This window comes from Hesperophylax consimilis, chromosome 13 (assembly GCF_061612785.1).
Source record: "Hesperophylax consimilis isolate HC1 chromosome 13, BYU_Hcon_1.0, whole genome shotgun sequence".
Classification (NCBI taxonomy): Eukaryota; Metazoa; Arthropoda; class Insecta; order Trichoptera; family Limnephilidae; genus Hesperophylax; species Hesperophylax consimilis.
The window spans coordinates 10,614,969-10,642,890 of record NC_142848.1 but is presented as its reverse complement, the minus strand read 5'-3'; the positions used below and the strand labels follow the sequence as shown (position 1 = coordinate 10,642,890).

At 32.8% G+C, this 27,922-nt stretch overlaps 1 protein-coding gene across 1 annotated transcript in view; it reads left to right on the top strand.

The window, feature by feature from the left end:
* LOC149418412 (limbic system-associated membrane protein-like) overlaps positions 1–27,922 on the top strand; it is a 185,557-nt gene that overhangs the window by 142,650 nt on the left and 14,985 nt on the right. The window contains exons 5-6 of the mRNA XM_089638480.1: positions 381–464; positions 8,726–8,860. Coding sequence (XP_089494606.1) covers positions 381–464; positions 8,726–8,860 — 219 coding nt within the window. The remainder of the gene's footprint in view (positions 1–380; positions 465–8,725; positions 8,861–27,922) is intronic.

Sequence of the window (27,922 nt, the reverse complement as noted above, 5' to 3'; positions counted from 1 at the left end):
GTTTTCTAGTACTTTTATAACATACAGTCAAACCAAAAATCATCAAGCAATACAAAAATAATTGTGTGAGTATAATTTTTAAATAGTGTGTCGGTTAAAGGAACCGATTTTTTTTTAATTCTATTTATTGAACAGTTTGTATTTGTAACTACAAACTTATCTCATCTGTAAATAGTTGAAAGACAGATACCAATATTATCTGTTTTGTTTCTAAAACTTGTAGTTATCGTGGTGTGCGGTTGTTTGTGATTGATGGGTCGCTAATGAATACGACTGTCCAAAGTATCTTACTTTATTGTTTTAATTTCAAAATATTTACCAACTCTGCGAATAAACTTTTACTTGTGATTTGACATAACAAATTAACTTTCTTTTCACAGATTCTTCATGGTGACAGTTCAGAAGACTGGACGCTGCAGATAAAATATGTACAGAAAAGAGACAATGGAACTTACGTCTGTCAGGTAAGCTTCCCATGAATAATATATCAACCCGAGAAAACTAAACATGTTTTTACTATATATTACTATTGATCCTGACAAATTGTGTTTTTTTGTTTGTTTAGAAGGTTTGAAATATATATGTTATTTCAGGAAACACTTTATACAATGAAAACAAAATAGGGACATGTTTGAATATTACAAGAATTTTTTAATGAAAAATGTATGTTAACATTAAGGCAATCACTTTTTTAGATCAACATTAGCGGTAATGTAATGCCAAGACGGGCTCCATGATCATAGGGTAAGGCTCTTGACTAGAAAGTCGAAGGTCGCGGGTTCAAATCCTGGCGTTCGCAATTAAATTTTAATTTATAGTATGAAGTAATAGACGCTTACCCTATCGACCAAGCATACAATTGGGTGTCATGTTGAATAAAATAAAGATGGTTATATTTCACGAAATTTATGTTTATTGAGTTAACGTAACATATTCACACGACACTAAAATCAGAAAATATATAGGCAAATCACGCACGCGAGCGGCTAGCTTAGACCAGTTCTCAAAAGGGAATGGCGGCCACAGGAACTTCTACTCAGTAGGTAAGTAGGGCGCTGTTTTCCTTTCGCTGGGACTCTATAGGAGAAAATATATTTTGTGGCTACTGAATGCGCACGTGGTGATTACCAATAATTTGATTAAGTTTGTTGTTATAAAATTTATCAATGTATAATAATATATAGCCCTGGAGTAAGACCACCAACAAGAGTTAAAACGTTGCTTAAAATAAGTTTGGGCGTGTTTGGTGACCAGATCTGAATAGTCAAGAACTTCCCCACCTTCATTTTACCCATTTCCTCCCTCTCCCGACTACTTTCAACTTCATAACATATCCCGATTGGGAATTCCAAAGTCTCACTGGATCTAGACGGTCGGGAGCAGTTGGGACTCACATGTGCGGTTTTACAATAAAAATAATAATATCCTCGTTTCATCAAAATTACTTAAATAGGCTCATTCTCTTTAAAAACATTGAATACAATTTTGGTACAATTGATACAAATATGATACACCTTTTTTCCTCCGCATATTGAACTAATAGGGGTATTGTATGGAAAACGACAGCACTTATCTTCGTAGTGTGGTCACTTCCTGCAAGTCCTCATCAGCGACTGAGTTAGCATGGATAAAATTCTTATAAATAGATCGGCCAATTCGTTGTAGAGAAACACCATGAAATGAAAGCAGTGTTAGTCGAAACGACCGACAATAGTATTTTAGAATTAATAAATAAAACTTTTTTTTTTTTTTTAAATGTTTTGTAAAAATCTGTTTAAAGTTTTCTCTATATTTATTAATTATAACCGATCTATTTAATTATAACCGACTTCTATGTTTGTCTGTTTTTTTTCCTATGTACGCTCATCTTCCTACTATCGATTTTTGGTAAAATATGCCAATATAATTATAATTTAGAAGTTTCATATGTTACCTTATTAATATTTTCCGGATTGATATTAAATAATATGGCAAATGTTTATATGACAACACACATGTTAGCACAAATAAAGAAATATAATTCAACAATATCATAATAATTGTTTGGCTGAATATTTACTAAGTGTAATGGATCAATAATTTATTATTATGCGTAATACTAAAAGTTAGTACAAATAATATTGTTTTACCGAAAGTCTTTAAATTGTTGTTTTAAGGTTTTCACTAATTATTTACAGGTTATCCAATTTCCAGAGTCCAAATTAAATTAAAACATTATTATCTTCGATCAGAGCCCTTTGTCTATTCAGTAAGGAAAATCTCCAGGCAGAAGTTATCGGTGGGTTGTTACAGAGGTCAGCGGAGAGGAAGGCGCTTTGTTCGTTGTCTTTATTTTCATAACTGACATAATATTACCTACCCACTGAGTTTCACAGAAACTTTTGTACGATAATAAGAGCCAGAAGAAAATAAATTGCTTGTGTTGCGCATGGCGCAGGTTCCCGGGAGAGCGGTGAATTCTTACTGATACTTCATTCAAATAACTAATATTGTCAATCCATTGACAGAATTTTTTTTTGTAAGCTTGAATCTCTGCTAATGATCTCAGAAAATACGCAGATAGAGAGAGAGAGAGAGAGAGAGAGATACCTAATCCTTTTGCTCCGGTTGAAGAAGGACGATGAAAAGATAATAATGCAACTAAGCCAGCTGGTGGATAAAATATAATGATAGTCTACTACCAAAGAAAGCCTGCAGGACAAAAAGGTGTTAAAAAATCTCCGTTTACGTAGTTGGATAGCTAGGAGATAAAAACCGCATTTTTAGGCTTTTTCCGAACTGGATGGTGACCTCAGGAGATTTATAAATAGGCTCTTCAAGACTGTAGAACTCACAAAGGGTTGTATCGCCGATAATGATGATAGATGGTGCAATAGAGAGTAACTCATTGGTAATATATATAGGGTAAATGTGTTTGTTATTGGGAAGAGGGGAAATAATGGGAATTTTCGTAAGATCACGTAGTTAATTCAAGCGGCGCGGCGTTCAATCAGTCATGTTATTTTTTTTTGCGCTTCACTGCTCTTTGAATATGCCGAAGTTAAAATTGTGCCAGAGTCCTAGTTATTACCCCCTAAACGTTAAGGCGGTAATTGCTAAAAATAATATTTTTTATTTTTTTTTTATTTAAAAATATATTTCTTTTATATAAAAACATAAATATGTTAAATTAAAAAAAAAAAAATTACTATAAAAATGTTTTCTTTTTAACGTAACTACCCAATTCAATAGAGAAAAACGTTTCTCGTGTTTGATTTGGGGAGTAGTGCCATTACAATATATTATATTGGGTAAAGAAAAGAAAGAAAGTTTTTATTTACAAAGTAAGAAATAAACAAAATGTATAAAGCATGATAACAAAAGTATAGATAATGAAAATAGACCACAATAGATGTTACTAAATTAGATACATAGTAAATGTAAATAAATATAAGAATATATTTATTTACATTGAACATTAATTTAAGAATAAAAATAAAATAAAAATAATATTATTACATTTCGATTAATAAGTAGGTAGTAGGTGGTATAAGTACATGGAGTTATTTTATTCATTTGGAGTAAACAGAGCTGATAGTATTGCAAGCGGAGGTACATAATAAATTGCGACAATAATCTGTTTGTGGCTCGAATGCTGATATAATATTAGAGGATATGGTAATTAATGTTAATTAATGTTATGAAATAGTTAATTATATACTGAGTATGTACCACTAAAATTTGAAATTGATCAATTACTACTAATATGTACTTGTAATCAGTGGATATGTAAAAAATCAAATTAAAACTTATAATTATTAATTGGTTGATTAAGAAGTTGTTTTATTTGTCATTTAAAGGCTTTATAATTTTTTTCAGATTCGATTTTATATGGAAGTGCATTAAAAAAAATTATACCTTGATAAGAATAATGGTGTTGAGAAGCGCTCATTTTAAATTTAGGGATTTCTAAATTGCCACGTGATCTTGATTGGTTACTTATTTTTGGAAATGTTATTGTAGGATTGAAATGATGTTTATGAGTTTGTAACAATGAGTTCTTTTTGAATATATTATTTAGACTGAGAACCCTTAAAGAGATAAAATAACTTTAATTAAATAACTGTGTTGTTGGAAATATAGAATATAAGAAGCATGTAGAAATTTCAGGAAATACATAACTACTAATGATAACTTAATAGTTAAACCATTTAAAAACATTAAATTTTTGATATTTTTAACAATTTTAAACTTTTTTCCACTTAATTTAATTTTTAAATGTTACCGGTTTGAGCTTATTATTGACATCTTTAGACTGGTACAATTATTCTTTAATCAATGATTTATATACAGAAAATTTGGGTGAGGGGGCAGGGATTAGAAGGGATGGTATGCAAGAATTTTACTGTAGTGTTTCATAACAAAACTAAAACAGTAAATCCTAACATTGTAATGAACAAAAAATTAGAAGCATTTGCCAAGTTCCTGCTCCAATATCCATCATTAGTTATAACAGAATTCCACTATGAATTGTCAAAAATCGTAGTGGACGTAGTTATTATCAAAAATAGATATCTCAAAATGTTAAAACGGTAGAAAGACACTTATGCCTGAATTTTCCAATTCAATAAATTATGATATTCGTATATTTGACTTCAGACTATTGCAATATCGCTTGAATTTTAATCCATTGGTATTACCCATATTATATTATTCTCTTCACGACTGGAAGAAAGAACAATATTGATGGAAAATAAAATAATACAACTATAAATATTTATGACCTGTTAATGAGAAATTTGAGAATGAAGGGGTTTTATAGGGGGTTTAGAAATAGGAAATCGCTCAAAATAATAGCAGCACGGTAACAAAGACGGTGGGTGAAAAGTGAACAGTGAACTTTGGGAAAGTGGGGAGTCAATTGAGCCCGTAGACTTGAGCTCCTGGAATTTGATACAGGACTTTAATCGAAGCAAAACGAAGTCGGGAAGGATTACGAACTTTAAATATGACGTCATGTTCTGGATATAATAAGCTCGCACGGGAGCCGTCATTATATCACGCAACGAGGAATACCTTTAAGGGAAACATACTCTGTAATTTGAATTCGCGCTGGCATTTCAAATATTGAATTTGCATAAGTGATTTCTTCTTTGTGAAGCGGCTGTTTACCCGGAGACGGTGGAGAATTTTGCGTCAGCTTTTATTTCCCGAAATGATGTTTTACGTAAACTGTATCACTTCAAATTCTTGCAAAGTGATAAATAAATTTGGCCTTTAATTAAAAGCGAGGAATGATTTTCCATTACCATTTCGTCGGTGCCGCGGCCTTAGGGGTGTGCAGCAATATAAAAATACACGCGACCAAACTCAAACTCACTATAAATAAAGTCTACAATAAACAAAGTCTTAAATAATGTGAAAAATATTACACAGATAGAGATTATTTTGAACGTTAACAAAATATTAGGTACAATTTCATTATATCTTAACGAAGGCCTGGCAATTTTCGATGGAATTTATTTCCAAATACGACGATTTTATTGACGAGTCGGTTGGAAAACAATAAAGTAAATATTTCAAGAAATAATGAACAAATAATGGTATTTCTTTTCTATTTTAAAATCCTAAAATCCCGGGTAAGAATTATTACACGTGTCATTATAATATTGTCTTATCCGCAAATGATCGTTTGTCTTTGTGCATAAGTTCTGTGAATGCTCGGATGGTTTCAGTCCTAGAGACGTCTGCGTTGTTTAATATAAAGAGATTTAAATTGGAGAAGACAAACATACGAATGTACCCTTTTCAGCGACCGAGGAAAATGAACTCGCCAAGGAAAATATTAGTATTCCTTTGCGAGTTCCTTTCTCTTAGTCGCTGAAAAGGGTGGATATGTTTTGTCCCTTTCAATTTAAATCTCTTTACGTTTGTTATGACAAGATAACTGATCATTATTCCACCGTGGAAAAAGTCGTCGCCTTGACAACAGTCGGTTCAAGGAAACCAAAATAATGTCTTGGCAGTGATAGATTGTTTTTTCATTAAAAAAACGAAAATATTTTCATTCAACCAAGTATTCACCGCGCACGAACTTCGAATTGTTTCTCCTTTGGTATTTATTTTGTTAGTATTTATTCCGTTCTTTATAACCGTTCTCATCATTGTGAATAGTTTGAGATTTTGACCTTTATATTATAATTTACCAAAGAACGAAAATTACATTTCACCCAAGTTATTCTTGTCAAATGTTATTGTAAACCATTGATTGCCAAAATTTCTTAAGCTCCATAATATGAAATAATAAAATAATCTGTTTTTAATTTCCTTATGGGTTTAGAAATTGTTTTTTATCGTTTAGATATTGTTTATTATTTATTCGATTATGTTTTTTTTCAATCTCTAAATAACCCATCTTTGTGCGCTTCGTTCTTCTAAGCTTTGCAACGAATTTCGTTAGGATTTTCACCAGCATTTTTTGATATTTAGGAAGGTTATGCATTTTATATTTATAGAAAGTAGCGAAAATTCGATGTTTTGTAATCAATCAGTAAGATAATATTTTTGGGTGCTTACATTGCTATCGCTGGCTAAACCTTATAACATAAATCAAAATAATGTACTACGGAATTGTACATCTTAAAAAAGCCTAGAGAAAAATAAACATCTATTTGCCGTGGTATATATCTTTTTCCTAAGAAAAATAAACATCTATTTGCCGTGGTATATATCTTTTTCCTAAGAAAAATAAACATCTATTTGCCGTGGTATATATCTTTTTCCTAAGAAAAATAAACATCTATTTGCCGTGGTATATATCTTTTTCCTGAGAAAAATAAACATCTATTTGCCGTGGTATATATATTTTTCCTAAGAATAAATCCTCAGCAACGTCGGCTAGTAGATATAAAATTTTATTAATTATTTCAACTGCCCAACTTTCTGTCACTGACCATTCGTAGAAACTATAATCAAAGTAAGAAGAGCCTGTTTCCTGCAAAGTTAACATGAAAAACTGTATGACATGTACTTAATACTTTTATTATCTACTTAAAAAAATTCTTTTGGTGGTCTGAGGAAAAAAATAAACGGATAGATAAATTGATAATAATGTTTGTGATATATCGTTTCCTGCCAAATTTAATGCAGAGAGAAGGATGGGGTAGCTATAATAAATGTTGTATTTAATATATGCAAATTATTTAATTTTTCTATTACGTTATGCTTGTTTCATTAGATAAGTTCAAATAGTTTGTTTTAAAATAGCTTTGAACGCCAAACCAGATGTCAGGAAGCACCGGGAATCACAGGATATTTTATTTATTATTATCAATACAAAGTAAAGTAGTTTATTGACAGTTCTCCTCAGTAGGTATTCCCGTTCCCAGGAGGACTAAAGGTTGTTATACGGGTGTTACAACATTTTTTTCTCATCTTTATGAACGTTGATTTCTATAAAAAAAAATCATGATTTGCCTACCATATTTTGATGTTGTTGAATATTAAACACAACATTTAATAAATTTGAATCATTTTTAATTATGAAAAAATAGAACTTTATTAAATTGACTTATTCTTGTTTTTCTCTCAATTAAACAAACTTGGAGTTAAACACGTGTTCATGTAATTATGTTTATTAAAGCAGGTCGAATAGCCGAAAATATATTTTACAATTTTTGATCACTTCCCAAAACAACGCATTTGCCTAATTCCTCGCTGGAAATGTAAGCGCCCCACGCTAATGTGCAAATTATCTAACATCTTCTCAGGATCAGGAGGCTTGTTTCGATAGCCCAGTGACGCAAAAAAGTTATCTCATAGTCGACAAAAGAAATACAGATTATAAGGTTTTATTTCATTCTTTTAATGTCTCTACGGGATATTCAAATGAACTGAAAAAAAATTTGTTAGGATTTTAGACAGAAGTTCGTAGAGCTACCATAGGAGATTAAATTCCAAGTCTTTGTTTCTTTTCTTGAGGCTGAATATTTAACTAGTAACTGGTAGAATAAAGTAAGACGCTTCTTAAGTAATTTCTATGATGAAAAATATCGCCTTCTATTGGTTAAATACTCGTATATTTATTACATCATTTATGTATATTTTTTAATTTTAATTTCATTATATTCAAATTTATAAAAAAATCTTATTTAGCTATATTTTCAGACTTAGATTATTGTCTGTTGAGATCTTACTTGCAATAAAAGAGGGCACTAGAAGCAAAGGAATATAGAATATATTCAATTTTAGAAATAATTTCAACAATCAAACATTTATACGTATTATTACCGCATGAGTAACATAAAGCTCACCTCATATGCACCTGGGCTTTAATTGCAATGGTTTCTGCTCAAACCAATGAGATCTGCAGAAATTAAAATTATAATTCACTAAATTATTAAGATACATTAGTGGAAACCTATTATTGGTTGTATTTTACATTATAAAATATTATAACTGTTGGTTTTCAAAATAAAACAAAATTCAAACTAAATTTATACGAATCCCCATAAACTTCCACGAGCTTCCGATGGACATTTGCGGCGGTATTGTTCTGCATAGTCAAACAACGGATGACCGCGCGGATCCCAAACAAACTGGAGGTGGCGGGAGCGCGCGAAACCTCTCCATCGGAAGAATTCACTGTGACCTTTTCTTATTTTATCGGGTAGGAAGGTATTGCGGATGAAGTTATCGCGTTTTAAAAAATAAGTTAATAATGCATGTTTATTTTTTACGTACGCAGATATCAACGGGGGCGGGAATTCTGTCGCACAACGTGAACTTGAACATCGTCATTCCCGAGGCCTTCATCCTGGGCTCCGGGGAGCATCATGTGGACACCGGCAGCGTCATCAACCTCGTCTGCATCATCGAGAATGTGAGTTCGTGTTTTTCAGCTAAATCTTTTTTTTTCCTCCTCACAGGATTCCAAATGAACACGAATCTCTTACTCATCTAACCATGGAATCAATTTGTGCATCTTGTCAATCGAAATTTCCCAAAACTCTCCGTACCATTTCCGCCCTTCTTTTCTATTTTGTGATAGCCGCTATAATGAGTTTTGATAACGATAACACTGCTTGTTCCTTTGTTTAACGTTCCACAACTACTGATTATAACAATTGACAGTTATTGAGAGGATGTGAAATGTTAAACGTGGAAGGAAGTGAGTAAGTACAGACAACCAGCATTGATTCCTGATGCACCGGTGCACGTGCGCGAACCTCGACGGACACGAACTGAACACCCGTTTACGGATGATGTTGGCTTCATGAGAACGGGCCGTTTTTACGACTCGTTTTTGTGTAAGTCGGCTCGTATGTGTAATGAGCTACCAGCATCTGTTTTTCCTCCCTCCTATAATCCGAGCCTCTTCAAGGCTCGCATTAACAAATCTCTTCCTACAGCCCATACCTTATTCCGCCTCACAACGCCGCCCAACCGGGTGGTGACATAGTTCCCCTGTCTGTACACTGCACAAGCAGGGACACTCTTGTGAGGTGTCACATAAAAAATAAAAAAACCTTTATTATGAAAATAGCTAGATTATTAAACTAATATTATAAGAACCTATAATCAGTGTGAATGTACGTTAAACTAAAAACAAATAATATAATTGTTAAGCTGACATAGTATTGAAAATATAATATAATAAATCAGATTTATAATAAAAAAATCTGAAATAATTTTTCCCCAAAACACTTATTGGAAAGAATGAGAATATTCTAGATATAAGTATTCAATTCAAACACGAGAAATATTTTTCAATTGACGTGGGCAATTTCGTTAAAAAAAAATAATCTTTTTTGCAATTAGCCTCGAACTATCAACATTTCTAAATCTATTATAAGAAATTAGATTTATATTTAAAAAAAAAGTATTCAGAAAAAATACCTTTGCCACCCGATATTTCATTTACGTTATAGAAGAGTTTTATTCCGAGCCAGAAACAATTGAAAAAAAAACACTAAATAGATTTAAAAAAATATTATAGAAAAAACAAAAATATTTTGAAAGAGTTACACGTTACTTACGTGCTAATAACACCTATCATAACACGTGTTTGCAATACATATGGAGAATAATATCGAATGTACATATTGTTCATACAAACTGTCAACCGGAAGCAAGTAAAGAGGGTAATTAATCGTTTTTATAAGTTCAATGTTTTGCCCTGAAGTTTCGTTAAAGGAATGTGAAACACGGTGTGTTAACTTTTTCAATTATCAGCATTGAATCTAATTAGGCCGGTGCCGCATGAATATGGTTGCAAATAATTAAGACGCGGCTTACCGCCGCCATCTGCAGGGAATGCTGATTCATCATCCAATTACCAACTTATCCGCTATTTTGCAAGCAAAGCTTCCTAACTTAATAATTGTTTGCTCGGAAAAATGCTCAATCATGCTATAATTATTATCTTTTTCATTACCGAAAAACCGCCATGGGTTCTTAAGTAAGTCTTCTCGTAATAAATACCTGGAATATCGTACATTTATCTGACATGAAACAGTGCTGTGTTTTCAGATAATATTTACAAATTCATGAGAATGCAACCAGCCCAGCTTTGGATATCATGTTGCGGAGTAGTATTGGATTAAAAAATAGGATAAGTTTTTTTTATACAGCTTTCAAAAATACTCATCAATTACAATATCCCATTTTAAGGGTAAGCATAATCTTTTATTGATCTTTTCATCGGGTTTTCGATAATCAACTATGCTTACCAAAGAATACATTTTTTTAATCTTTTAAACAGAAATTCGTTTCCAAACAGCAGTTGAATCTATTTGAACTCAAAAAGCTTTGATTTTGAATATTTTACTATAAGCTTTTCAGCTTTGAATTTAACTGAAATAAAATAAGCAAGACTCCAAGGGCATTCTTCCAATTTTTTACTATTTGAAAGAGGAATTTTCAGAGAAAAAAGATTATTGTTTAGTTATCAAATTGTATTGAAATAAAATTAAACGAAATTCTATGTTGTACTCCAATCTTAAATTTTTTTTTTCAAAGAAAATTTCTTAAGAAAGCTTATCAATTTGTTATGACAATATTTATTATATTAAAACACAAATAACTTTGTTTACATCACTTCAATATATATAACCTCTACATGTTTCATGAATAATGTTCACCTCATCAGGAATAAGTATATACTACAGTCAAAAATTAAACATAGATTACAATTGAACAGTGGAAGAAGTGGGGATGGGTAAGAGTGGACGGAGTTTTTCAGAATTAGGAATTACAATATTGTTAGACGGAAAAGACCAGTTTAGTGGGAAAATATTTAAAAGAGGGTTTATAAAATTTAAAATTTTTATGTCAAACCGGTAAAGCTTTAGCTTAAACATATTAAAAATTATAGTAACAAATAATAATACAAATGAAAGGTCGAAAACTGTTCTGTTGAACGTAATTTCACGTCGGTTAGTAAATTTTCTTCTCTTGACAATCGCCAGCCATAACGCGGTCGTAATTTGTAACATCCTAACCCGACGGTGGGGGATAGGATGTGAGTGAGAGATATAGCTGAGTCACGTGATTTGAATATGCGTCAAGTTCCCCACGTGGCGGGTGGTATGAACGTCTCCCCAGCGGCCACTGCCGGTGACCAAAGAAATGAAAAAACACTTCTTATTGAAGGGGAAAGCGAGATATGCGAAGCAACGCATGCGGAGCAGTGGCGGAACTGTGTACCTACGCGGCCGGGATTATTTTTAATAATTATAATTTTGCGCCCGTTTCAGTAAGGTAATGCAAACTTTTAAACACGATAATACTGTCACATCACTATGTTAATGATGTTAATGCCATCACTGTTATTATTGTCATCTATTGTAAAACAGTGTGTGTATTGTCAGCCAGCAAGCTAATATCTCTAAAATGTCTCCTGTATATCAATTCTAAATAAACTAACTAAACAGTAACAAGTGCTCAATATAAAGACCCAAAGATCACATGAAATAAATACAAGGATTTTTTCATGATTAGATACGAAGGTACATAATTTATTTCATCATGCTGGTTTTAATCCAGTTATAAATACAGTTACCATCTTATTGATTGATTAACGTTGGTATAGTAAAGCCGGCATTGAGCCTGGTTTAAAACGGTTTTAACCAAACAAACGCCATATTAATAAGTTAATATTTTTCTGATTGTTTTGACCTTATGCGCAGCGTAATATTTATACCGCGTTTTTAAGTAACGGAGGTAAGTGTACAAATAGGTACCTACATAAAATTACAAAAAACTACTTATGATGATACATGATATCGTCATGAAAATACAAAATAATAAAAAAAGTCACTCAAATTAAAAATATTTCAAAATAGAGGCAAGAAACAAAGATATACTCGTACAAAAGGAGCTACAAGTAATATATAGAAAATATTATTAGCTGAAGATTTGTTACTTATTTTTTTAGCAATAGGTACCTTGATTTTATCGAAAATAATATCTGCTTTTGCACACGATATTATTAAAAAATCTTTTTTAATTCGAGTAAAGTTTAAAATGTAACATTTGTCTACATTCAAGTGCATGTCGTATACTTGTTATTTAGTGTTTCGATGTCATTTTAAAGCAGTTAATTATTGAAAAAAGATTTTATTTTTATGTAAAATTTTAAGATCGTCGCAAAAAAAGCTATCACAACAGTTTGATTTTGAACCAAGGTGATATATGAATGTACAAAAGCTGGAGACCTAGATTTTACCCCTGTGGTACACCAGAAGTTGATATAGGGGATTTGATTTGTATCCATTAATAAGCCTTAATTGTGTTCTGTTATATAAATATAATTTTACCCAACGAAATGTTCTCCTTGTATTCATATTTGAAAGAGCTTTTTTAATAAGATGGAGAGTTTTTTAAAAATCATTATGAATTGCATTAAATTGTAATCTTTTGTAAAATGAATTACACACATAATTACAATATTTCACAAGATTTAATTTGAAAGATCTGTGCGGTGATATAATAGGGTGAAGTGTCCGCCCCACCGAGAATCCGAGAATCCAATTTTTTTTTTCAAAAAATTATTATGACCAAACCATAAACTTTTTCAGCATCTCAAACATTTTGACTTTATTTAGTTGTCCGATGAGTTGTTTTCGATCTGGTGTTCTGATAGAATAATTAATTACGTTGCAAATAATAGATGTAAACATCCCTGCCATTCTTCTCTCTAGCAAAATGTTGGTATTGCAGTCCTGAAATTTTCGTCAAAGTAAAATGATGTGTACCGACCAGAAATACGATTTTAAAACAAATTTTCAGGCTCACCCACCTATTAATCGACTGAATTATTTTATTTATTTATTTATTGACGCCCTATTGGGCTTTTAACACTCGCGCACCGAACAGGGGGAACACTGGTACACAAAAGAGTGTTTTATGTTTTATCTCAGTTGTTTTTTACACCACATACTCTTTAATTTAGGTAATCCTAGAAAAACTATTCAGTTATCGATCTACATTTGAAAAAAACATATCGCATTTATATTTCTTTAGATATTAAATAATTTACAACAAATTCTGGAAATTTACTCCCCCTTCCGTCTCACTTCAGCTCAGTAACATTGCTGTAGTTGCCCCGCTCGTATCCCTTCCATTAAAAATATTCGCCTAGCTATGCAGGTGGCGAGATCCCGCGAGATACGAACTCGACCGTAAAAGTTGCATTTTAATAGAAAGGGCGGTGTCGTAATATTTGAGTCACGTTTGCTTTCCTACCATTACTTTTTACCTTTTCGCAACACTTAAATGATTGACCACTAGTTGAAATATGGGCGTCGGCATAAATGGACAATACTAACTGTAGCTACTAATTTCGAAGTTATACAGAAAGGGCTAAATTCCGGTCGCTTACACTGCATATTTCGTATGTCCTTTTGCTATACTAAGATGTTCTTTTGCCGGGCCAAGATGTCGGCCTGTCTGGAATACATCCGGTGTGTGTCACAAATTTTATGAACAAGATTAAAATTATATCTGTCTCTATTTCTCACATGAAAAACACATGGACCAGACAAAGACATTTATTTTATATTCAAATTTTGAAGGAAAGTGTAAACAAGGAGTTTGAAAAAAGTACAGTATGGTTTTAAAAAGTTTATCGCAAACGTGTGTTAGCAATAATTGTGTTTTAGTTTATGATTCCTAACTTTATCGTAAATAATTATAATCTGTGAGACCGAACCAGTTTCTCTCTGTTACATCTTCAGACTGGTAAGTACATTTTAAACTTTGGCAATGGTGTTTTTTAAATACTCTTAAAGGGGTGTAAAACATTTATTCTATACGATATTAAATTTGAATGAGGAATGTGGAGATCCGTAAAGAGTGCAAGGCTGATGTAAGCGTAATGAGTAAGATTAAGAAAGGGACGCTTAGATGGTTTGGGCATGTAGAGCGAATGAGTGAAGATCGAAGTGTAAGGAGGATATTTGATGCAAATGCGAATGGTACCAGAAGTCGGGGACGCTCGAGGAAGACATGGTATGATCAAGTGAATCAGATACTCGAGTCGGGACATGTCAAGAGTCAAAATAATAGAAGAGTATGTATGAGATGATGTATGAATGTGAATGAGGCAAGAAGTGTGTACCAAGACCGAGTTTTTTTGGCGATCCGTCCTCTCTGCCTACCCCTGCGGGGAAACGGCGTGATTAGTTAGATATTAAATTTTGCAATTTAGTCGTTTGATTTTATTAATGAAATAAGGGTCGGAATTTCCATCTCGGTATCTAACTGCATATTTTCGCAGCTTATTATGGCATCTTTACATAAGTTGTAAATTTGGTTCGAGATTCATATTTATTTCATGAAATGATTAGATATAGATTATGATTTCCTTTATTCATATCAATAAAGTACATTTACTTTTTTAAGGCATTTTTATTTGGTGTGCCGCGGAACAAATCACATTCATGGTTAGGAGCAGTTGGGACTCTTGTGGGATATTCACAGAAAAAAACACCAAAAACAGGTATTTCTGAGGTTACAATAAAATATAACTATAACAGTTTTAAAATACCTTGTTTTTTCACTGTTTTAATCCGTTTTATTTCGAACCTTGACAGAAGGACGCGTTCCCAGATGATCGCGTTGATTTGGTGTCATCTGCGGTTCAAAACCGTTCACCGTTAAAAATATAAGTGTCCTTAAATGAAAAACTTTTAACTGAATATATAAATATGTATATATATATTTTTTTAATTGTCAATTTTACGCCCGTAATATACCTTCAAACGAACCCATCATTTATCGTAAGGTAAACACTACGATTTGATCCTAAATGTAAATATAATATATCAAATCATAAATTAGGAGAATAAAGAATTTAATACCTTCATTAATATCTAAATATGCTATAATATTCGCAATAACATCCGTAACCAGTTTAGTAGTGGTAGATTTGTTTAAAAAATATATAATAAAAAAATATATTCATCATTTACAGACCATCCTATGCAAGAAACTAGCCACCCACGTCGACGCTTAATCGCCAATCGGCAGTCGAGATTCGGAAACGAGGCGCGATGCTTGCTACGTACCCGCCTTCTCTGTTTTCTTTGAAAACATATGCGTTATGGTCTAAATTCATTAGAACATTAATTATGACTTTATTTATGAAACGATTTTGATAATGACTACTGAAATATGTAATATATACTTCCCTCTAATTATAACCAAAACAAATTTCATCGAATTATGTCATTAACACCTTTTAATAAGCAAAACAAATTGGGGGACTGAGTGACCCCGCTTCGGATCCAATGTGATTTTTTTCTTTCCGGGACGAAAGGGTTAAGTACATAAAAATTACAAATTTCATTTTTAGCAACAGTATAAAACAAACAATAGAAAATCGAAATAAAATATAATGATTTCTTATACATTATTTACATTTAAAAAGTGGTAGACTAATTTGGCTTTAAATGTATTAAAGTTTAAATTAAATATGTCAGCGACATCACTTAGTTCATTGCCCAACCTATGTATTCTTTCTAACACAGAATTCGTGGCGAAGTTATTGTTGTAGAATAAAATATTCCGTCTAGTATATTTTGGAGGTATATGTAAAGATAGCAAGTTTATAGTGTCAGGGCAGTCTAACCTTGAATGCACAATTTTATATAATAAAAGAAGATCAAATATTTTTCGCCTTTCAGATAATTTCAATAAGTTAAGTTTACTGCGTAAATTGACATAATTGATTTCAATAATAGGAATACCAATTTTGAAATTAATAAAACGTAAAAATTTATTTTGAATTTTTTCAATTTGTAAACAATGAGAGTTGAAATGAGGACACCAAATGGTTGCATTGTATTCAACCTGACTTCTAACCAGAGACGAGTACAGTAATTTTATAGTTTTTATGTTATTAAAGTCTTTAGCGATTCTGAGAATAAATCCAAGCATTTGTAATCCCTTACTGGTAATGCTATTAATGTGATTCAAGAAGCGTAATTTGGAGTCAAATATAACTCCAAAGTCATTGAATTCAAAAACTCTTTTTAGATTGGCATTGTTAATTGAGTAGTCGAATAATAAAGGGGTTTTAGATCTATGGAAACTGATCGTTTGGCATTTGTTGATATTAAGATGTAATTTGTTTACGATGCACCATTCATAAAGTTTATTTAAGTTCATTTGTAGAGTTAAACAATCAGAAGAATTACCGATCGATTTAAACATCTTTAGATCATCGGCGAATAGAAGAAAGTAAATATTATCGAAAATTAGTGAAATGTCATTAATAAATAGTAGGAAAAGAATTGGTCCTAGGTGGGAACCTTGGGGGACCCCACTTAAGGCAAAAAAAGTGTAAGAAGTTGTGGAGGTAATTTTTACAGATAATTTTCTGTATGATAAGTAACTTCTAAGCCATTCGAGAAAGTTGCCGTTTATTCCCAAGTGTTCTAATTTTTCCATTAAAATGCGATGAGAAACAGTATCAAAGGCTTTGCTAAAGTCAGTATAAATTGTATCAACTTGAAGACCCTTGGACAGTGCATTAGAAATAAAATTTTTGTAAAGCAATAAGTTAGATGACGTAGATCTGTCTGGCATAAAACCATGTTGAAATGTTGATATAATTGGTTTAATTTGATGCATGATTTTACTTAATATAATCTTTTCTAAAAGTTTAGGTAGTGATGACATAATACATATGGGTCTATAATTTTCAATTTGACATTCATCTCCTTTTTTAAAAATAGGTGTTATAAAGCTACTTTTCCAAATTTCAGGAAAACAACCTGTAGATAAGGATAAATTGAAAATTATAGTAATAGGAAGAGCTAGAACATGAATACAGTTTTTAAGTAATATTGTGGGAATCATATCTGGCCCCGAATTTGACCTGGTATCCAGCTGTTTGATAAAAGTCACAACATCATCTACTACCACATGGATGTTATGCAAGTTGAGTGAGCTTTCGGTAAATTGGGGTTTATCAGATAATATGTTGTCATTGTCTTCAACATATACACTCTTGAAGAAATCTGCAAATAAATTTACAATATCGTTTTTGTCATGACCCACTTTTTTCCCATAAAACATTGTACCGGGAAAGTTAGAGTTATTTTTCCGAAAGGAGTTAGCGTAATTCCAAAATTTATTAATATTTGTTAAAATAGAATTTTCAACATTGTTGGTGTATTTCTTGAAACATACTTTCGATTGCCTAGTACAATCTTTACGCAGAATGGAGAATGCGATATAATTATCTAGCGTTCTATTTATTTTATAACGTTCGTGGGCAATTTTTTTATCGTACGTTAGATTAATTAGTTCAGAATCGAACCATTTAGGGAATTTAGAAGTGTAATATTTTTGTAGGGGTACAAATCTATCGATTGCTTGATAAATTACATTGTAAAAGTATTCTAAGGCCTCATTTAAATTTGAGCTTTTACAAGTGAGATCATAAGTCCAATTATAAGTAGATAAAAATTCTATAATCTTTGGGTAATCTGCTTTTTCAAAATTACGCTTGACAATCGTGGGGTCAATTACCTTAACATAAGTATTGAGGTAATTGATTATTAGAGGGGGGTGGTATTTATCGAATGGAAGAATCATTTCATCAGAGGCATACACATTAACATTAGAAGAATTTGTAAAGACAAGATCGAGAAGACGAGAATTGATGTTGTACACATGGTTTTTCTGATGCAGATTTAAAAAGTTCGACATTTCTATAATTTCATGGGAGCCATGATTGATGTTGTCCGGACTCGAGGACGCGATGTTCTCAATGTCCCATACAATATTTGGGAGGTTGTAGTCACCCATCAGAATAAATGTAGCATCAGGAAATTTTCTTCGCATAGTTTCAACTTCAAGGTGGTGCTCCTTATATGTTTGCAGGCCGGAGGATGGTGGTATATATGTGCAACCGATTATAAGTTTTTCATTTTTTAAGGAAACCATAACAAACACTTGTTCAAGATGTTTGTGAAGGCATTTCAGTTTCAGTTTCTTCGAATTCAGTTTGGTTGATACTGACAATAGTACGCCGCCACCTCTTGTTTTATTGCTGGAACTTTGACATCTGTCGTTTCTGTAAATGAAATGATCTAAAAATCCCAGTTCTTGATCATTTATGCCAGCATTTAGCCATGTTTCAGTAAGAGCATAAATTTCGTAATTCATCGTTGGTAATGTACATTTTAGTTCTTGAAGTTTCGTTCTCAGTCCTCTTACATTTTGATAATATATTATTAGTTTGTGGGTCAGTTTTTTGGATTTAATTTTACAATTGTTGGGTGATTATTAATGTACTTGATTGTAATGTCTTGCTCACCCGATGATTGCCTATTTTTTAGTTCGATTCGCAAATTATTTTGATAGTTCCTTTGAGCAACTGATTGATCAGGGTACATGCGGATGTTATTCTTCAGCGAGTGTTTTTTACCGAGTAAGATTTTCGGCCATTTAGACTCAGGGAACTCGACTTTTACACCCCTCGGTTTATTAGTATCCCTTTTCCCGATTCTGTAAACTTTCAGGTCAAGAGAATTGGTAAAGTTGTCCAGGTCGAAAGTAAAAGAATTGGGAATGTTGTAGACATGTTCAAGCCCCCTTTTTTCGAATTTCTACCGATTTATAATATATTTCTCTTTAACCCTTAAAGTTTTTAAGATCTTAAAAAATATTTGTTATTTTTGAAGATAATATCTATTCATTTTTAAAGTCGAAACGGTAATTATATGAAATTACCTCCATAGAATAAAAAATCGCAAAATAAACTCCGAAAATTATTAAAACACGATTTGTTCTGTTATTGTACAGGTATAAAAATATTCACAGTGATCTTCAAATGCAACTTCAGCCGTCGAGAGATTTTTGCTCTATTTCAGACGAGTCTGTTTTATTAATTTTTTTCACCATTTTCGATAATTTTTTTTTATATTAACGCACTCCCTCTTCTCTATATCTCTCAAATCATATTTGAACGCTTACTGCGGAACCTTAAGATTCCGTATTAGTGATGAAACAAAATATTCATAAAACTCTACTTTAATTTTACTTTTTGAACTTTACGAGTTTACCACTCCGCAGTCAAAACACATTTTTCTATAATTTTTAGATTTTATATTTATTATATTTAATTTTATATTTTACACTGTAAATGTTAATTTGATACTTAATCTCATTAAATTATTAACACAGCTGTAAAATCACACTAAGGCGTAAATAAATAAATACACCAAAGTACAAAACGATACAATATTAAATACTTTATGATTAGAGCAAAAGAGTCCAAGCTGATCGGAGCCAGTCGGACTATGGTTCCTCAATAGGGGAAGGGGAAGGTTGGTAAATAAGTGAATCTTCAAGTTTTGTCAAAAAATATTGCAAAAAGGTTTAGACTTTTTTAAAATATATTTATATATATTTAAAAAAAAAATGGTTGGTGTGGATTCTTTATTTAACTTAAATATATATTTTTAAAATGGAATAATCCATGCCAAAAATACTTACAACGGGATAAAAAACTTCTTTTTGTAGAGGTAGTTTTCATAATTTTTTTAATCAGATTTTGAAATCTCGCATAAAAATCTAGGGATTTCTGCAATATTAGCACCACGGGTTAGCACCGGCTTCGATCAGTCTAAGCACACATAATGCAATTATTTTATAGTAAATGCGAATATACGTGTTTTCATAATTTGCGAAAGATTTTTAACAGTTGTTAGATTTATTTCTAAGATTGTCAAAGTTGAAGTCCCACCACTGTAACAGAGGCAATAAAGCTCGCGAGGTAATCTCGGCATCTGAGTTCACGGCACGGGTCGGACGTCGAGACGCTGGGACGTGCCCGCGGCCGCCGGCGCCTCGACGCACCATGTTTTCATCCGCTAGGACCAACGGGACATCGTGAATTTCGCCGATATATTTAAATAGAAACTTTTTATGAATAAAAAAATTCTGTGAGAATTATTTTAAATATTATTAAGTTAACTTTTGAGCAACAGCTAGAACGTAATCGTGGGTCAAACTTAATATGATTTATTTTATTCGTACGTCTTTGGCTTTTATTTTTAAACATATATTTTCTTTAAAAAAATTATATATTCTTACACTTTTTAAATTTTATTTTATTTAAACAGTCTCGAAAATATGGAGCAATACTTTATCTCGCTGGGTCCTTCCGGAATTCAACATATTACACCAAATATTGGTAATTATTTTAAATTGTAGTGAGAGGTTGCAAAATTTCAGCTACTTATCGGCCAGAAAAATTCTTGAAAGTGGATTACTACCACAGACATATGAATATAATAGACGAGAAGTTAAGGACGAGGGGTTAAAACAAGAGTTTCGGGACGCAGAGAGGAAAGCTGACTGTGATTCGTCAATAAATCAATCTGACAGTAAATAGGCATCTCGCATTATAATATCACCATTTAGTTCTTAAAAGTAAAATCTGCTATTGAATGAATAGACATTTTTACATGGGAGCGCAAATTACTCGCAACGTTATGAACAAATTTGCGAAGTCCAAATTCGGCAAATTAAATTTCTTCTATTTTCAGAGTCGAATATTTCATTTACGTATTTAGTTAAGACACTTTTATAAATGTTCATATTTACTTACCAGCAACCAACCAACTTTGTGTTCAGATGTATCTCGATGTGATAGTATATGTTTCTACAACTGATCCATATTATACGATGTGAATATGCTTAAAATAAAAGTAAGTAAAATAATGCTTATATATGGAATGTAATACGACAATTGGGTTTATTCTCTTTTTCACATCTATTTTTACAAGTTTTCATAACACAAGTCACCATTTTGCCGTGTTATTTCGTAAAATGAACCGATGATGCCTCGACCATAGTTCGCACAAGAATGATGACGTCACGTTTTTTAAATTCACTTGAGGCCATACGCGAGCCCAGCCGGCTCCAATGGAACCGGTATGGGGAGTGGGGAATAATACGCTTTTAATCACTTAGGGCAGGTCTACTAATATTCATATGTCTATGATTACTACCCTTGAATGTATGTTAAATTTATATTAAAGATTTAGTAGGATCCTACATGGAAAGTTTTTAATAGGAACCTGCGTACCAATATTTTGTTTGTTTTTTAAAGTAAAAATCCATGTTAGTAAAAATATAAGTGTTCTTCATCGATATCGCTGAAAAATTCAAATTTTTTTCTTATTAGTGCCAGAAGTGTTTAGAGGTTCGAATGGTATAAGAAATCGGGGACGCCTGAGGAATACTTCTAACGCAGTGATTCGAATACACCGGAATGAGATACGGAGTCGAATTGAAGTTGATGTAATGTTGTTTTTAACACTAACATTGTGGCATACAATAGTGAATGGTGGAAGAAGTCAGAGACGCCGGAGACTCCGCCAACTCATAGCACAAACCGCTTGTAAATAATGAAAATATTAAACTTTAACTTAGTGCTTGCTTAATTCGGTCTTTTCCCCAATAGTTAATAGGCTAAATTTCAGGTTTGCATCGGTTTGGGATGTTACTTTTAACAACCTTAATTTTTTTATCGTTGATGATATTTTTGTTTATGGGAATTTCAAAGACATGATGTGAATTTTAGCTATTTTATATAAATTTTGACCACACAAACACCTTAGCGAAACACTGTGCGACGTCTCGGCGTACCCCGCGCCCCTAATAATATTAAATTTACATTCGTAGTCTAAGGTAGTTGGAAGAATTCCATTATTCGCACATATTGCGCTTGCAGAGCAACTGAATAGAAACTGAACAAAGGGTGCATCCCCCGCATAGGACAGGCGGCAGCTGCATCGTATTGTGTATGATTGGATTCATAAACTTTAAGAACAAACTTTATATGCACGATGCGCCTTATTATTCAGATGATATAATATATTGCGAAGAACACGTGGAATGTTTTGCACGTAAAAATATATACTGTTATCATATTATATTGTATAAGTGTGACCAAAAATTGCTGATGAGCTATACTGATTCACTAGGGAAGATTTACGTTTAAAATAAATAATAATGTGAATACCGCACAAGAATCCGAACGGTTCCCAAGCGTCTGGAGATAATGAAACTATGGCATCCACTTTTGGGGTATGTTGTGAGACTGAAAGTTATAAGGAGGGGAAAGAGATTGAGAAAAGGAAGGTGAATGAGTACCTAACTATTCAATTCTGGTCACCAAACACTGCCAAAGCCATTTCAAGCAATGTTTTAATTCTGGATGATGGTCTAACACCAGGGCGATAATGATTGTGTCTTCCACTCTTGAACTTACCGCAAGTAATCTTTTATTTTAAATGTGTAAAATGTGAAATAATACGAATTAATCACTTAAAATTTACTTGCGCACGCCGTGATTATAAGACACGACATTCCGCTTGCTAGTCTTACCCATCGACCACGGACTTTATATTATACTTTAGATTTTATTTTTAACTAACTAACTAACTAACCATCACGCCGTTTCCCCGCAGGGGTAGGCAGAGAGGACGGACCGCTAAACAACTCGGTCTTGGCACACACTCCTTGCCTCATTCACATTCATACATCGTCTCATACATACTCTTCTATTGTTCTGACTCTTGAAATGGCCCGACTCAAGTATCTGATTTTATTTTTAAATATTTAATTATATTAATATTGCTATAATATCCACGCACAGGGTGGTATTTACTGACATTTTCTACATTTAATATTAGCATTTCCGTTTCATACTTATAATTGACAGTGTAATCTTGTATCCACTTAAAATAATACATAACGTGAAGGTCTTTTCTTTACAATATAAATGTTACTTTCAAATGAGAAAATTTTAATTAATCTCTTAGAAGCCATTTATTCATCAGGCGTATTATTTGATAAACTCGTCAGGAGTTCATCGGAAATACGGATCATGTTTTATTAGCTTATTTACTTTACTTGAGTCAAGAGTAAGAATATAAACATACCACTTACCAGACATTACAATGAAACATATCATAGGTTCCCAACATAAAATATCTAATTCCTGTACATTGTTTCATCACTGTAAATCATGTACTGTTCGTTTCTATAATATAAAAAAATAAAAATTAAACAGCACGTCATTTATATGAGGCGATGTATTTGTTTATTTATGCTGAGTTTTTACAGACGAACAACTTTACAACTCAGTTATTTCACAAATAGGTAAAACAATTACAAAAATCTACCTGGACAAAGAATACATTAATTTTCATATATCTGAATAAAGATTTATATATGAAACAAATAAAAATAAAAATACATACATTTCACATAAAGTTTTATGAAAGCTCACTCTAATAATAAATTGTATAAAAATTTAAGAGACACAAATAGAGACGCTAGTAATACATAATATAATCAGCCCAAAATATTTTTTAGCAATAGCCTAACAATTTTTTTCTGAATTCGTATGAATTATTGACGAAAATGTCTACTTCAACACATTGATCTTATTATATAGTCGACACATTTGGGTCAGAGGTCTAAAACAGACGATGTTATTTTTGAATTTATTCACGTGAAACATGATGTGGGGTCTTAAACAATGGGAATTGGAAACATCTTAATTTCGAACTTCTAATTTGAAGAGTATTCAAGACGTACGTCGTATGATCTAAGATAGTTATGTAGACCATATTTGAAAGATAAAAGTCTTAGCATTTTTTGAACTGATTTTACAATATTTTCATATTTACAGTAAAATGTGAATTTGAATAAAGATTTAGCTATTTTTTGGAAATACGGCACTATAGTCCCAACAGCCAGAGATACTATATTATATAGTTAGGATGGAGGCAGTGAAGATGGAATGAGATAGTGAAGAGCAGCTTAGCGAGGTAACTAGCTATTCAGATCTGGTTATCAAAACGGAAAAAACGATTATTCTACGTTTAAATTCAGAATGGTGGTCTTCACCAGGACAATACTGAGAATATCTTCCACTTCAAGCTAAGTAAAATCATAATTGATAGCCCGTTGTTAGCGAGAAAAATCCTAACGAATTTGCATTATTAATCAAGAGTACTATTTTTTCCTTATTCCGGGGTCTGGTAAATGTTGGATTTCATATTATGTAAGTACGAGTGAACACGAGTAAGACCTCTAAATTAGATAGAATTCTCAGACTTTCTCAATCTGAAGAATATTATTTTCTTATTAATTCTCTGGAAACGTATTGTTGACATCCGTCGTACAATGGTGGTCTGTGCGAGAGATTGATACGTCACAATCTTGAATATCTGCAACCGACTGATGTACGAAATGATAAAAATAAAATAATGTCAAAGGGCGCACAATAATGAGCGTTTTGATTTGCCTTTTCAATGTCGGAAATTTGCCAGAAGCGATTTAAACAGAGAGCTGGAGACAAGGTTTGTTCAATATCAATCTTGTTGCTTTTGACAAAACATACAATGTCATGTGTCTTAATGTATAGACAACTTTGAAAAATCACTGGTTTGTATTTATTGTTAAAGAAACTCCTTGGAAATATCTTCGATAGCATAATACAGGATGTCCATAAAACAATGTCCCAATTACAATGGTTTTTGTTTTCAAATTTTTAAGTCAAGTGTTGGTCGGGAAGATGACTTCTTGAACGTGTGATATTCACCGATGAGTCAAATTTTTATTTAAATGGGACAGTAAATACCCACAATTTTCGTATTTGGGGGTCAGAACATCATCGTGAACTTTTAGAACACCAATGAGGTTCACCAAAATTAAACGTTTTTTGCACTGCGTCAAGTGTGCGGACCATTCTTTTTCGCTGAAGCTACCGTAACAGGGGTGGTTTATCTGGATATGTTGAAAAATCGCTCTTTACCCAATAAGTAGAGGGGAAACATTTAACTTTATTTGGCAACAGGATGGAGCCCTCCTCGTTGGAATCTTTCTGTACAAGAGTGGTTGAACGTCGAAGTCCCTGATCGTTGGATTGGTCGTAATGGTTGAGATGACAGATAACAGATTTCTTTTTCGCTGGCTTCTGCGTTCACCTGACATAACGCAAAGCATTTTTTTTCCTCTGGGCTTTATAAAAGATCGTGTCTACCTTCCGCCGCTACCTAATTATTTGCGAGAATTGAGACACAGAATTGAAAAAGCTATTTTTTCCATTACTCCGGACTTGTTAACCAAAGTGTGGGAAGAATTGGACTTTAGCTTGGATATGTGCCGAATAACTTAAGGTGCACATACTGAACATTTATAAGAAAAAACAACGTTAGGTCACTTTTTATTTAGTGAATGATTTGCTGTAAATACTCTAAATTAAACTCTTCTAGTTTTCCATTGAAACTAAGACATTTTTTTTATGAAAAAACTGTATTTTTATATGTTGTGATGTTTTGAATATCCACAAAAATAAACGATAAATAATAAACGAACGTGCTCAAAAAAATTTTTTGTTTAGACAACGACGGAAGATTTATTGATAGACAGGCCTGGAGTAAACAGATTCCCACGGGAAAGGAGAGACCGGAGGGACAGTCGAGTCTTGAACTTGGGTGCATTGACAGCCCCGAGAAATGGATACAAATCAGAAGTGTTGTTTGAAATTACAGTTAATTATTGAATTCAAATGGTATTAGAGAATATTGCGGAATATTGAATTAAAGTGAAAGATTATTGATCCGGTGTTTGTGTGAAGTGAAAGTGGTTCGACTCAGTGAGAAAACAATTAATAATAATGACAATAATAATAATTGGATAATTTGTAGAGCGCCGTTTTGTAAAAACCCACCTCAGGGGCGCCAGGTGTTGTGCAATCGCGATTGTGTTATAAAGTTGTGTTGATTTAAACGTGATTTCGTATACAGTTCGAACTAGATTGCTTGTCTTAAAAACATGAAAATAATAAAAATAATGATTGCGTTTTTAAAACAGAGTGAATGTACTTAAAGGCGGGAAGTGTTTAATCGGGCTAGGTTATTGATTTGGCGAGATGGCATTTATCCACGGAGACCGAAAACCAGAGAAACAAATATATCATTAACTGTGGGTTCGAATCCTGACAGATTAGGGAGGTACAATTTTATTTACAGGAATATTTAATTACCCTTTTATAAGCGTAGGGAGGAGGTCGAAAATTAAAGTGATTTAGCTATATAGTGTAACCAGGTAAGCTTCACGCTGAGAATGAGAGGTGACTAACTGGGTGAGTTTTTTTATATTATTTATTAAATTCCAGAGGACCCCTTTTAAAAGACGGATACAACTAAGTTTACGACACCTGCCGCCCAAACAATGTTATCATTAAAAGGAATACCCTAGACGGATTGTCAATCAGCTGTGAGTGAGAGACAGGCCAATGACCTTTTCATATATAGGCCGAGAGGCACGGTGTACAGTCAGTCAAAGGGGGAAGTTTTGCTAGCGTATGCCGTCCCGAATTGAAAGCGATCGGATGCAACCAGACGGAACAAAATGAAAACTTTTCTTCTGTTATTTGACTTTCTAATTAAATACTTTTCATCTTTTGTTTGACTTTCTAAGTTACGAATTGGGATGCACAAAAACAAATCTAAAGTCGAAAGGTAGGCAGTACCTTTCGAGAGGTAGGCAGCCTTTTTAAATTAAATGCAAAAATCAAACCAATTATCCGTTTATACCTACCTGAGAGGATAGGTATTCAGTAGGAGTTACCCATACCTAATACACGAGGATGCTAGTAACCTCATAAAATAATTACTAGAACCGAATATTAAAATACAGACAGTCCTCATCCTAAATTTGGCATTTCGAGTAGACCTTACATATATCTCACATGATAATTGGCTGAATGGGTAGGCACACAACCTATCGTTAAAAAGCAGGCTAAATGTCGACAAGATCGTCGTGTGTGATCTATGTATTGACCTAGAAAGGGATGTAAATCCCCGACGGCGTGGGAGTTACAACGTTTTTTAGAGGTGGCACGTAACTTAGGACCTTACGTGTCACATTTTCGCGACTAGATTCGTGACAAGGGATGTCATGGCTTTCCCCTTCTACACTCAGTAAAGTAGGTTATCCTGGAGGTGTATGAGATTGGGGCAATTCTGAAATTGGTGATGAGACCTGGTTTTCTTTATTCTGGCGTGACGGTTGCCGATTTGGAACAAGGGGAGACCCGGCCGGTTGTGATATCCAGACACGCAGATATCGATCGCCTTGCTCAAATTATCATCCATCAGTTTTGTTTGGTAAGAGGAGGAGTCAATCTTAGCTTGAAAAAAATTCATTTCCTTTCCTCTCCTTCCCCTCCCAAAATATATACATGGATGGCGCCGACAACTAACACCATAAATTTATCGTATGTATATCACATATATAAAATCTAACACTTTATTATATTCACATTACCCTACGATAGGTAGAATCGAGTAGCTAGTGGGGGGGGGGAGCAGGCGACTTAGAAGATAAGGTTTATAAAATG